This window comes from Panthera uncia, chromosome B4 (assembly GCF_023721935.1).
Source record: "Panthera uncia isolate 11264 chromosome B4, Puncia_PCG_1.0, whole genome shotgun sequence".
Lineage (NCBI taxonomy): Eukaryota > Metazoa > Chordata > Mammalia > Carnivora > Felidae > Panthera > Panthera uncia.
The window spans coordinates 56,895,622-56,909,601 of record NC_064809.1 but is presented as its reverse complement, the minus strand read 5'-3'; the positions used below and the strand labels follow the sequence as shown (position 1 = coordinate 56,909,601).

The 13,980-nt window shown below is 33.6% G+C and overlaps 2 protein-coding genes across 6 annotated transcripts in view; one reads left to right on the top strand and one right to left on the bottom strand.

Moving 5' to 3' along the window:
* The window catches only part of KRAS (KRAS proto-oncogene, GTPase), a 40,824-nt gene extending 29,761 nt beyond the window's left edge, over positions 1-11,063 (top strand). For 2 of the 5 annotated variants that reach the window (XM_049625203.1, XM_049625200.1), the window contains exon 5: positions 1,119-2,921. In XM_049625203.1, the coding sequence (XP_049481160.1) occupies positions 1,119-1,238 (120 nt within the window). In that variant the 3' untranslated portion in view covers positions 1,239-2,921. Of the gene's footprint in view, positions 1-1,118; positions 2,922-6,212 lie in introns of those variants that run through there. The other 3 variants (XM_049625204.1, XM_049625201.1, XM_049625202.1) reach the window with 3 other exon arrangements.
* On the bottom strand, positions 10,922-12,605 carry ETFRF1 (electron transfer flavoprotein regulatory factor 1). The gene is made up of 2 exons (XM_049625206.1): positions 11,912-12,605; positions 10,922-11,830 (listed from the first exon to the last, which is right to left on the bottom strand). The coding sequence occupies exons 1-2, from the start codon at positions 11,960-11,962 to the stop codon at positions 11,609-11,611; spliced, it is 273 nt and encodes a 90-aa protein (XP_049481163.1). The 5' UTR covers positions 11,963-12,605; the 3' UTR covers positions 10,922-11,608.
* Positions 12,606-13,980: the final 1,375 nt, after the last annotated feature.

Sequence of the window (13,980 nt, the reverse complement as noted above, 5' to 3'; positions counted from 1 at the left end):
GTTTTTCTAAATACTTCACTTTCTTTTAGAATAATAAACACAAATACTAATCTTTTAAGTTAATTTGCACTGCATGGAGATTAGTATTTGTGTATATCTTTTAGATGTAAGCTTCAACTCTGGTGGTATGTTTTTCTAGATAAACTAGGAGTACAGTTAACTGAATACTCTGTCCCCTTTGGCTACTGCTTACTTTTCTGGACTGGAAAAGACATTAAAAACTTTGTTGGCCTCCATATGGCCATACATGATTTGTTGTCATAACTTTATCACTGTAGCCTTAAGCAAAAATCCCTTTTGTCCCTGTAGAGTATTTAAATTAGAATGGAAGGTATGAAGCCAATATAATTGGATAGTGCTCTAAAAATTATTTTTAAGACTTCTTTCTAATAAGGAAACAAACTGCACTGTTACTATTCTGTGTGTGTACTTTAAACAATCCGCGATGTTTTCATATTATGGTATATGGCCCTCATGTAGCATTTTTATTTAAATGTAGCTACAAAAGTCCCAATCTCCGATCCACTTGTGGACCCTAGAAATGGTCTGGACAGTGTTTTAATTGAAGATAGAACTCAAGATTCCAGTCCCTTGACCTAACTTTATTTTGAGGTGTGTGTGTGTGTGGGGTGTGTGTGTGTGTGTGTGTGTGTGTGTGTTTAAATATCTCTTCTGTACCATTTTTCTCCTTCCTTACATAGGGCAGGGGTGAGAGAGGCAGGGATGCTTGTTTTTCCTAAGTTAAATAATTTAAATCTAACTTCAGTTTAAGCTTTGATTAATTCCATGACTAGCAAACTATAACAATTATATTAGTTGATACACAAATACTAATATAGGTCCTAGGTTTTTCCTGATCTCCCCTAATAACTAATTTAAATTGTTTTAAAAAATTCCAATTCCATTACAAAACAAAAATGATTTTAAAGAACAAACCAGGATTCAAGCCCATATTTTAAAACTGGATCCCCACTTTTTTTTTTAAATAATCTGATGTCTGTTTTAAAAAGAAATTCTCAAGTAAAGGTCATAATTTCAAACTTCTTGCACAAGGCTGTCCCAGTAAATTACAATTACCAATGAAACAGACTTTAAAGAAGTTGTGTTTTACAATGCAGAGAGTGGAGGATGCTTTTTATACATTGGTGAGAGAGATCCGACAGTACAGATTGAAAAAAATCAACAAAGAAGAAAAGACTCCTGGCTGTGTGAAAATTAAAAAATGCATTGTAATGTAATCTGGTAAGTTCGGCATATTAATTTTGGCAGAAACCAGATGTCTTTCAGAGGTAATAAAGTAACAACCACTTTAGAACTACCTAGGGTGTGGGGTTCTGATTGGCAGCATTGAAAGATAAGAAATTGGTAGTTTGTTTCCATCATTACTACACTTATTTTTAATCTAATGTGTATTATAATTGATGCAGTTTTGATAGCTGTATACTACATTTGTCATTGGGTCTAGAGAGGAAGAAAAAAAAAGAAACTGTAAAGAGTAGTGAGGTAGAGTGGCCCAGAAGGTGGGGAAGGGCCCACTCTTATAGTGTATTCTTCCTTTTGGACATTCTGCAAGCAAATACTTGTTCTGCCTGTGTTCTCTAACTTGGTGGCAGCACCATCACTGTTTTACCCAAGTAAGAAACCTGGGTAAAGTCTTGGGATGACTCTTATATTCCTCTTTTGCACCCCCATTTTGAGGCAGCCACAATTTCCTTTGATGTTACATTCCAACTTTTATCACATCATTAGTTCAGGCCCCTGTCATTTCTTGGTGGGACTGTTATAACTTATTTGGTTTACCTGTTCCTGCCTTTATTCACGGTGTGTTCAAAGAGTGTATTCAAAGAGATACACTTAAAAGAAATGTCATTGTCTTTTAAGTCCAGTCACTGACTTCCTGTTACGTATGGAATAAAATCTCAAACTTCATAGCAGTTTATACATATATGTCTGTAACATCTTCCTACCCCTCTAACCTTTGGCCTTATTCCTAAAAATTCCTTGCCTGAAGGGTTTTTTGTTTGTTTTGTCCTATGTAAAAAAAATACCATGTTATTCCTTACCTTTCCTTGAGTCTTGGCTGTTGCTCTTGTTTGGAATGCCTGTATCCTTATCCATAGTCATATTAATTAGCTAACACTTTTTTCATGATTCTCTACTTTCCAAGAATCTTTCTTTATAGCCTTAAATGGGCATAATATCCAATATACTGTTCTTAACTGTTACACACTTGCATGTTAAATTGAAATAACTTCTTTTATGTTTGATTCCCAAACAGTAGAATCTTAGCCAGAATCATGTATTTTTAATCTTTGCAGGACCATAATTTAACAACGTTAAGTTATGTATATACATATTTACGTATACAGTAGCTGCCCATTTGGATTTACTGAGTGGAATTTCTCAGTTTCCTTTCTAAACCAGCCCATATTAAATTTGGTCTTGATCAGAAAATATTTCACTCAGTAGTTTTTATTATATTGATTTGAGTTCTGAAATAGTGTATCTCCCAAAAGCATAAAATGTACATTTGAATAATAGACTCAGTCCCAAAAGACACGTGGTATACTAATCTGCTAAACTCAGAAGAAATAAAGCATGACTGGCATTAATTTTTATTGAGATTTATGAACCCTTAATATTCTTTGAGTATCATTGTATAGAGCAATATCTTAATTTAGAAATTGTGGCAAAATTTAACATTGCAATGCAATTTGAAAACTTTTTTTAAAAGTAGAGCTATTTAGAATAAAGTAAGTTTTACACTTTAATTTTTATTTAAAACAAAGATGGAGGCATATACTTTTCCAAGATTTCTAATTTGTGACTCTGTAGTGTAAATGTCAAATAATTAGTGGGCATGATCAATTGAATCCTTGCTTTTTTCAGTGGGCATGGATATCATTTTATTTAAAAGTGTACTTGGTAATACTTAAAATTTTAAATAAAAATATTTTTACAAAATTAATTTGACAGTAATAAATATATACAAATTTGTTTTTCTCAGTCCTAAAACAAATGGGTTTATTTTTGAGACAGAGAGAGACAGAGCATGAATGGTGGGAGGGTCAGAGAGAGAGGGAGACACAGAATCAGAAGCAGGCTCCAGGTTCTGAGCTATCAGCACAGCGCCCGACGCGGGGCTCGAACTCACGGACCGCAAGATCAGGACCTGAGCCGAAGTCGGATGCTTAACCGACTGAGCCACCCAGGTGCCCCTAAAATGGATGGGTTTAAACAAAATTACTGGGATAATTTTTTGTCTTTATATATGTGTGTATAAAAATGACTAGTTCCCATATTGAAAAAAGGAATTCAGTGTCCGTTTTAATTGTAACCTTTCCTTAATCATTGCATTTATTCTATTTTAATAAGTTACATAAGAGTTCAGTATTAAGAAAGAGTGCAATATTAACCTAAACTATTTGTCAGAATCTTAGAAGATGGTAATGTTATCACATTCTGTTTTCATTGTCCCCTAAATACTGGAGTATTTTTTTTTTTTTTTAACATTTTTATTTATTTTTGAGACAGAGACAGAGCATGAATGGGGAGGGGCAGGGAGAGAGTGAGACACAGAATCGGAAGCAGGCTCCAGGCTCTGAGCCATCAGCCCAGAGCCTGACGTGGGGCTCGAACTCACGGACCATGAGATCGTGACCTGAGCTGAAGTCAGACGCTTAACCGACTGAGCCACCCAGGCGCCCCTTGAGTATTGTTTTTAACTTAGAATGTGTCTTCTCTATATCCATCTCATAGTTTTTCATTTTATCTGCTTCACTGTTTTAGTACCATTGACATTTTTCTTCATTATAAAAGTAGTTGAAATGGAGTAGGCTACATAAGCATATGTGATAAAAGGGAATTTGTGAAGGGTAGGGGAGTTGGATTAGATCCTCTTTTAAGATTCCATACCATTCATAACCATTTATGATTATAAATTAGCCAAGGGTTGGTGAATTATAAAATAATGGTTCTTTATTACATCGTTGGAAGCTTTTGCATTTTGTGTGTTAAGAAGGTTAGCATAAAGATTTATATGTATTAAGCCTTGATTGTATTGCTGATAAGTTATATTTTATCACTTTTCCTTTCCTTTGGGTGAAGGCAAAGCATATGTTGTGCCAGTAATGAATGATTTCAGAAAGTGGGGAACATCATTGAGTGCAATTTAGGGGTTTTATTGGAGACTTTTTCCCCTGGACTTTTCACTGCTGTTCATGTGATAATTCTGGTGGGTTTTTTTTTTTTTTAATTTTTATTTATTTATTTTTATTTTAGAGTGGGGAAGAGGGGCAGAGGGAGAGAGAATCTAAAGCAGGCTCCACACTCAGCATGGAGCTGAACGTGGGGCTCAGTCCCACTCTTGAGCTGAAATCAAGAGTTGGTAGCTCAACACACTAAGCCATTCAGGTGCCAAATAATTCTGGTTTTCATCCTATAACTACTTATTTAAACCTTGACCAAGCCTCTCATTCCTGCTCTGTGTTTACTTTTTTTTTTTTTTTAAGTTTATTTATTTATTTTGAGAGAAAGTATGTGTGTGGGAGGGGCAGAGAGAGAAAGGGAGAGAGAGAATCCCAAGCAGGCTCCACACTGTCAGCACAGAGCCCTGTGCAGGGCTCAATCCCACGAACTGTGAGATCATGACCTGAGCCAAAATTGAGAGTTGGACACCCAAATGACCAAGCCAGGTGCCCCTGTGTTTACTTCTTCAAAAATATAATATTTTTCTTTTAGATCTGTTATGAAAATTAGTTAAGTGTAACTTAAATGAAAATGCCCTGAATTAATTTTACTATTTTGAAATATTAATTATAGAAGATTTTTGTAGTGTAGTAAAGGAGAAATCATATCGCTGATAAATTTTTAAAGTTTAAATTTATTTTCAAGAAATAAATAACTTATATGAATGTGTTTATATGAATATTCAACAGAAGTGGTTAAAATGAATAAAAATTCAGTTTTCATTATTCTTAAAGTGTCTTGATTTGTATAACTTTATTTGCTGAGTATTTGTTCCTAGGACTCCCTCTAGTGTCTCTGAAAGCATCAGTAGGTTAGCAGCTTTTTAACAAGAATTACTACTCACAGATTTTAAAGTATATAGAGGATCATACTTTTTTATTTTTTAATTTTGCTTTTATATTTAGCTTGTTTTTTAATGGGGTCATAACAGGAATTGATTTCTATAATTGTATAATTTCAGTATTGCAGGGTTAAAATCTACCACTTTGAGAGTGCCATTTTTCACTTTATGAATTATTAGGTTGAAAATTATTCTACTTGAAATCATTTTCAGCCATTATTTATTTGTATACCTTGCTTTGATCAGGAATAGATTTACCAAAATGACTAAATGGAAATTTCTTTGAAGATACAGCATTTGGCTTTATATGGCAAACTTTTGAATATGTAATATATTAATTAAACAGAAAGTAAAACAATAATAAATAAAAGAGAATTTCCTCCAAATTGATAACTATACCACCGTTTAAGTGATTGAGCTCATTTCTCTACAAGTCAGAGGTATTACATGTTTCAAAGTATTGTGTCTTATCTTTGGGGTCAATTCAAATTTCTTTCTTATATGTTAAGTATATGAATTGAAACTAATGCCTTAATATATATTATTTTCAAAACTGTAAGTATATTTGAATACTGTTTATTTCTTGGGGATTATTTAAATCTAACGGATTTAAGTAAGTATTGAACCCAGAGCTCAAATATTGCTGCTGTCAGTATTTATGAAAGTGGTACATAGTTGCATGTCTTATATCTAACATGTAGAAACTCAGAGATAATTAAGTGTAAATGCATTTTCACACACATAAAAACACATGCAGAAATGCACTGGGATTTGGTGACAGAAGTGTGTCAATATGAAAAAATAAGTAGCAAAGTAAGTTCTGGGAAAAAGGTACTTGTTCAGCTTATGTAAGATTCTGTACCACTGCTTTTCTTTGCCTTTTGTGAAAATCAGTGTTCCTATTTATAATGTTGACGAAATACTCATGAAGAAAACATTTAAGAATCCTAAAAGTCTTAAAAAAAAAAAAAAGAATCCTAAAAGTCTTTGTCTAAAGAGAAATGTAAAGTGACCTTATTCTTTCTCAGTATTAATGTCTCCAGTAGTAGTATATCCTTTCTGTTATTTCTATACCTCAATCCATCATATATATTCACATTTTAATATTTGTTATGTGTTTCAGGGTGTTGACGATGCCTTCTATACATTAGTTCGAGAAATTCGAAAACATAAAGAAAAGATGAGCAAAGATGGTAAAAAGAAGAAAAAGAAGTCAAAGACAAAGTGTATAATTATGTAAATACAATTTGTACTTTTTTCTTAAGGCATACTTAAGTAAAAGTGGTAATTTTTGTACATTACACTAAATTATTAGCATTTGTTTTAGCATTACCTAATTTTCTGCTCCATCCAAACTGTTAGCTTTTATCTTGAATGCTTATTTTAAATGACAGTGGAAACTTTTTTTCCTCTAAGTGCCAGTATTCCCTGAGTTTTGGTTTTTGAACTAGCAATGCCTGTGAAAAAGAAACTGAATACCTGAGATTTCTGTCTTGGGGTTTTTGGTGCATGCAGTTGATTACTTCCTATTTTTCTTACCAATTGTGAACTTTGGTGTGAAACAAATTAATGAAACTTTCGAATCATCCCTATTCTGTGTTTCATGTAGTCACATACATGGATTAATTACCATTTATAACTTCAGTTGAGATTTCATGATTCGTTTTACTGAAACATTGAGGGAACATGAATTTATGGGCTTCTTGTAGATTCATCTTGTAGGTATTAATGTCCTATAGTTTCAGTCACCCTTAATGAATGTAAAGTTACACTGTTCATAAAGGTTTTCTCCATCTTTTCACTGCTGTTTGTCATAGTCACGCTCCCCAAAATATTATATTTTTTCTATAAAAAGGGAAAAAAAGGAAAAAAAAATACAAGGCAATGGAAAATGTTAAAAGGCATTTACTTTCTGTATTAGATAAATTCCTATAATACTCTGAATAGCTTTTCCTGTTAAGGCAGACCCAGTATGTGATGAGGATTATAGCAACCATTTTGGGGCTATATTTACATGCTACTAAATTTTTGTAATAATTGAAAAAATTTTAACATGTATAAAAAATTCCCATAGGAATTAAATATAGTCTCCCTGTGTCAGATTGCTCTTTCTTAGCATAACTTTAAATCTTTTGTTGAACTTCAGTCTTAGAAAATAGTTTTAATTCTGGTAGTGACATTAAAGATTATTTGGGCCAGTTAGCTTTAGTAGATGTTAAAGAGACCAAGACTGCAAGGCCAGGCCTTGTGTGAACCTTTGAGCTTCATTAAGAGTTTCATGGTATGGACTGCATCCCTGTGGCCTCCCAGTGTGCTCATGCATTGGGTGGTCAAAAGTAGGGACTAGCAGAGTTTGGATAAGTTACATTCTCACTATGTGGTGGTCCTCTGACAGATCAGGAACATCACTTTTAAAAAAACCAACAGAACTTTTTAAAAAACATTATTTTAAATGAGATTTTGGGGTTGGGGGTGGCAAGACTTTAATTTTTTTTTAAACAATGAAGTGAAAAAGTTTCAAAATCTCTAGTATTGGCTAGTTCTCAACACTGGCTAAAGTAACATTTCATAAACACTTTACAAGTATGGTCCATATTTAAGAATATATAATTCTTAAAAAATAAACTAATAACATGATTCTTTCAATGCGTTTAAGATGTATTTTTAAATATCTGAAGTAAGATGGTGTGTTGAGGTGAAAATATCACTGGGCTAGGAGGAAGGTGACTTAGATTCTAGTTACGTGTCTTTTACAATTCACTTTTGGGCAAATCACTTACTATCCATTTCTTCTATGTTAAAAGAAGTCATCTCAGAGGCTATATCTAGCATTACAGCTATGTGATTTACATTCAGTTTACATAAGGAATACCTATTTGTCAATCTCAGCACAATCTGTAACTTTTTACCTGTGTTATCTTCAGTGCCAGTCTTAGGCAAAGTTGTGCAAGAGGTGAAGTTTATTTTTGAGTATCTGCTCTCCAGTATCAGTATCAGTACTCCCCCACATTAGTGTCATCTTGCCTGCCTACCCTTCTATATGCCCCATGACTTGATGCTTTCCTTTTAATACTTTTGATTCCTCTAACCTCAAGATTTATTGCTGCTTTGGATATCTCTGTGAAGGCTTCCCATCAAGTCACATTAGTCAGGCCTAACATAATCTGACAGATACTATAGTGAGATGGACCTAATAGCTAATTTTTAGATGGTAGCTATATAGCAATTTAACTTTGATCCTTTTGAACATCATCTCTTTGCTACCCGGTCCATTAGTGACTAAGTAGGAATTTTCATACCTGCTATGAATAGACAGAACCCTATCCAGTGGAAGAATTTGATAAAGGTAGTACTGAAAGATGTCCTTAGATAATCTAAAATTAGGACTAGCCCTGGTAACAGTGATACATTCCATTATTTTGATAAGCAAAATCTTACAATGAAAAATACCTTAAAATTTAATTCACAAGGCTTACTTTTTAGCAGAATTCATTTATTCAGCAACTATTTGAGTGCCTACTAGATGCCAGGTACTGCACAAGGCACTGGGGATATTACAATATCCCCCCAAAAGGGACATGATCCCTATCCTTAAGTAGTGCTGATATTTTAGAGTGCTCTGTAATATCTTAGGCATTTGGCACATGACCCAGAGATAACATAATGCATATTTTAGTTTTGCAAAGAAGGGATATGGTCTCTAAGGTTTCTTCCAGTTCTAAAATAATTGTTTTGCTCTGATTCCAGTAAAGCTGTTTAATCAAGCTACTTTACATAAATCACTTTACTTCATTATTTTAAAGGAGTAAACTTGACTATATATTGTTTTTTATTTGGGATAATTATGTGATTCTCTTGGGACAACTTATAGTACATATTAAATCATATGTCAGATAATAACATTAAAATTCCCAAGTGTGTATTATTCTAGTTGGTCTCTTTGTATAATAATTAAAATAGACTTAAAATTAAATAATTGAATTTAAAAATAGTTTTATTTATCTGGGTATGAATAAACAGATGCTTGAGCTAATTCACAGAAAAAGAAATTTCTGTGTAAAAATCAGTCCAGTTTCTGAAATGCTGTGCTAAATTACAGGTTTATGGAACATTATCTAGATAGGGTGTTAAGACTTTATAGTACTTCCTCTTGTTTCTACACAAGAGAAAGAAATGGCCATATTTCAGGAATTGCAGTGCTTAACTGAGGGATTTTTAGGACTCTTGAATTTTTTGATGTAGCTGGGCAACTTTTTTTAGGCAGTGGTAATTATCCTTTATTATGTGAATTTTGAATGGTTTGACAAAAGGTTTGTTTTTGTAGGGATTTTAAAAGGGGAGCCATAATTCTAGAAATAAATTTATGTAATTATTACGGCCTTAAAGATAAAAATCCTTGTTGAAGTTGAAAAAAATTGCTAAATTACATAGTCTTAGACATTAACATGTTTGTGGAAGAACATAGCAGAAGTATGTAGTATAATTTCAGTGAATATTTCCACTTAGGAATTCTAGGCTCTATTTTAACTGAGTCACACTGCATAGGAATTTAGAACCTAACTTCTAGGTTATCAAAATCTTTGCCACCATTGCACAATTTTGTCCTAATATATATAGAAATTTTGTGAGGCATGTTCAGTTGCAGTTTGCACAAGTTCATCTCATTTGTATTCCGGTGATTTTTTTTTTCTTCTAACCATTTTCTTCTAAACGATATATATACACATTCAGTTTTTCTGGTAGGCAATAAAAACTGTCATTTCCATTGTCAAAAAATAATAATTTCTTGGTAACTCTGTATTAATGGTTTTTTAAAAAAATCAGTTACTTTAAAACTGAATTTATATTTAATAATTTCTGTTAGTATTGGGTAGCATGAAATCTGCATTGAGAAATTGAACAGCATACAACTGGTAGCCGTAAAGTCCTTCAGAAAATGAAAATTATTTCTTCCTAAAGATACATTTACATGAGTTCTTGAAGAATAGTCATAACTAGGTTAGTAATTGTTTTCGTTTAATAGTTTTAAGTGCCTGTTTGGGATGATGATAGGCAATTTATATGAATTTAGGAAAAAACAAAGTTTTCACTTGCAGAAATGTCAATTACAGAGGGTCCCCCTCCCCATAGAGCTAAATGGGTTATGTAATGTTTTATCCAAAAGTTTCCAGTTCCACTGTCTTGTGTTTTCATGTTGAAAATACTTTTGCATTTTTCCTTTGAGTGCCAATTTCTTACTAGTACTATTTCTTAATGTAACATGTTTACCTGGAATGTATTTTAACTATTTTTGTATAGTGTAAACTGAAACATGCACATTTTGTACATTGTGCTTTTTTTTGTGGGACATATGCAGTGTGATCCAGTTGTTTTCCATCATTTGGTTGCGCTGACCTAGGAATGTTGGTCATATCAAACATTAAATTTAAAAATGACCACTCTTTTAATTAAAATTAACTTTTAAATGTTTATAGGAGTATGTGCTGTGAAGTGATCTGAAATTTGTAATATTTTTGTCATGAACTGTACTGCTCCTAATTATTGTAATGTAATAAAAATAGTTATGGTGACTACGACAGTGTGTACTTCTTGATGGAATTTGAAACATTTGCCCCACAGTTGATACAGAACAGTAATATTAGTGAATATTAGTGAATCTTTTGCAGCTTATCAGTTAAGTATATTCTTTATTTGTGAAAGGTGTTGTGAACATTATGTAAAGGTTTAAGTGTTTACTTAAAACCGTGCTAGATTTAGGTCCATTATCATGTTAATTCATTTAGAAGTAGATGCAAAACAGATCTACCTTTATGATGAAACAACAGAATAACATTATTTATTACTGTTTATCAGTAAAGGTACTTGATACACAACAGGTGACTTGTTTTAAGACCCAAAGAGAACCAGCAGCAAAATTAATGGAAGATATTAAATAGGTATGTATGTAGTGCCAATCACTGGCAGCCTACTTCAAGATCAGAAATAATCTTACTCCATACATATTATTTCTATAACTACACTTAAATCATTGCCAGGTGCTATTGTTTTGTATCGAACCTTGAATGTGTGCTGTCAAGTGCCAAATAGGGCCAAAAATAAGGTGGTATTCCTTCAAAAGTTAAGGGGAATTAATGTATAAGAAATTATTTTGCTTAGTTAAATGTGCATTAAGTGGCATTCTCTTGTCAGTAAAATGGAGAAAGAGGCTAAGAATTGGCAAAAACTTACTAAGTTAAAATTATTTCAAGTGTACAATGTTTTCATTCAAAATTGGGTATTTATTAAATTTTAATTGGTAGTTGGCTATGTTGCTAATTTTGTGTAAAATTAAGCATAAAGTGTTGTTGATAAAGCTCTGTGAATAGAAATTGAAACCTATTTTAGTTCAATAAGGCAGCACAGGTATTTTTTTTTACAAAACCTGTATATCTTGCCATTTTAAGACACAATTATTTTTTATCATATCTGGTATACATAGATAGCTGACACTGAATTTCAGTCAAATTATAGTAATCGTGATCAGTTAGTTTTGTTGATATCTGAATAATAGCGTTGTTTCATCGCTCTGTATTTCCTAAGGAAGTATAAGGCTTCTAGCTCTTTCATTACAAATTCGCCCCGTCCAATAAGTTCTTTGATCTTCTCTGGGTCCTTCACATCTTTGTTTTTAAGGAAAACATTCTTCAGACGCCTTTTAAAATAGTCTGCTCCTTTTGGATAGTCTCGTCCAAGATACAGCAGCTTAAAAAAGAAAGATTATATATTTCTAAACAATCTGTATCTCAATAACATATGTATAAAAATGGCAACATAAGTACTTACATTTTTATAAAGGTTCAGTACTTCTCCTCTTAAAGAATTGGCCATTTTCATTTATTATGAAAAGTATCTGCCTTTATACATACCTAAAGAAAAATAAAAAGTTTTGTAAATAACTGCATTATAGTCTCTTTTAGAATCAAAAACAATTGTACATATTGGGAATATGGAAACTTTGTTTTTCATTCAATAAATAACTTTTTGAGCACTTTATGTTCCAGGCACTGACGTAGCCATGAAATGTCAGATAAGATATGTGTTCTCACAGAACTAACCTCTCTTGGGGGAGACATAATAAGAGAATTTTCTTACGAAGGAGAAAGGGTAATGAGAGGGAAAATGAATTGTCAAAGAGGGATATGTAGGTGTACCTCCATTTATACAGAGTGAAATGAATGAGATTTGAATCCAAGCTGCATAACATTACACAAATTACTTAACCTTTTCTGAGCCTCAGTTTCCTTCCTGTCAAAAGGAAGACTGTCTACAATGCTTTCAAGGCAAGGCCAGATTTGTTTGGAGGACACGGAAGAGGCCTGATCATATCTAGAAGGTGCTATACTAAGAGAGGCCAAAGAGTAGAAGCTGAGTGTGGGAGTCAAGCAGGGTGGCTCAGTTAAGTATCTGATTTTGGCTCAGGTCATGATCTCATGGTTCCTGGGTTCAAGCCCTGCATCTGGCTCTCTGCTGTCAGCACAGAGCCTGCTTTGGATCCTCTGTCTCCATTTCTGTCTGCCCCTCCACCACTCATTCTCTCCCCGCCCCCCTCTCAAATAAAAACTTAAAAACGTGGAATTATTTTACCATATTTTGTTTATACCAAAGTATTATTTCAGTGTGTCATGTTAGCTACATTCAAGTGCTTATAGGTTATCAGTGGCTTAGTTGTAACCATATTGGACAGCACAGCTTTAGAGTATATTTCCTGTGAACAAGGACATTTCCCTACAGAACAGTACAACTATCAGAATCGGGAAACTAATGCTGCTACATTACTACTGAAATCCACACCCCCTCCACATTTTGGCATTCATTCCAAAGATGCTGTATTTTATAGCAAAAAGGTCCAAACACACACTGAATTTAGTTTTCATGTCTCTTTAGCCTTCAATCTGAAACCGATCCTCAGGGTTTCCTTGACTTCTATGAACTTCATACTTGCGAAGATCACAGGCCATTTATTTTGTAGAATAGCTGGAGACTACCACAGAAATATTTAAAATGCTTAGAAATAACAGAGTAGCCTGAGAATGGGAGCAAGGGGCTGGAGAACAGGAGGAATCAAAAGGCAGGAGGAAATCCTCGGGGATGATGGAGATGTTAATTATGATTGTGGTGATGGTTTTATAGAAATGTCAAATTTATCAAACTATATTTACATTTTAAAGAAGTATAACTTACTGTATGTTAATTATACCAGTAAAACTTTTTAAAAATTGGTGTAAATATGCTGGCAAATGTTAGGAGTAGAGTTGGGAGACAGTGAGGTAGACATGGAAATAGAGATCTATCTAAACCACAAGACTGCTAATTAGGGTAGGTGGTTTAACTGGCCAGCAGTCAAGTTGCATAAAACCTGGTATGCCTCTCTGGGGTGGGAGCCCTGGGTGAAAGCACTTAAATTTTTTTTATTTTAATGTTTATTTATGTGTGAGAGACCGAGTGCGAGTGGGGGAAGGGAAGAGATGGGGGAGACACAGAATCTGAAACAGACTCCAGGCTCTGAACTGTCAGCACAGAGCCTGACGCAGAGCTTGAACTCACGAACTGCGAGATCATGACCTGAGCCAAAGTTGGATGCTTAACCGACTGAGCCACCCAAGTGCCCCCCAAAATTTAAGTTTTTAAAAAGTTTAAAGTAAGTATGGCAGCTAAATGAAAACCTTTTCATTTCTTGCTTAAGTTCATAAATCTAGTTCTCTGGATTGTCTTTCTTAAGGGGGAAAAAACCACACAGGAACAAACATTATTTCCATTTTAATACTTCTGTAATTCCCCTCTTCACTAGTTTTTGAGCTAATTCATACAGCAAACATACAATGCAGCAGAACAATTCTTTAAGCTTTCTTGGA

Bases quoted from the DNA above. Each gene is read 5' to 3' on its own strand.
- ETFRF1 (XM_049625206.1), bottom strand. From the start codon at position 11,962: ATGAAAATGGCCAATTCTTTAAGAGGAGAAGTACTGAACCTTTATAAA. The intron at 11,831-11,911 runs GTAAGTACTTAT...TTCTTTTTTAAG, and splicing joins TACTGAACCTTTATAAAAAT to CTGCTGTATCTTGGACGAGA.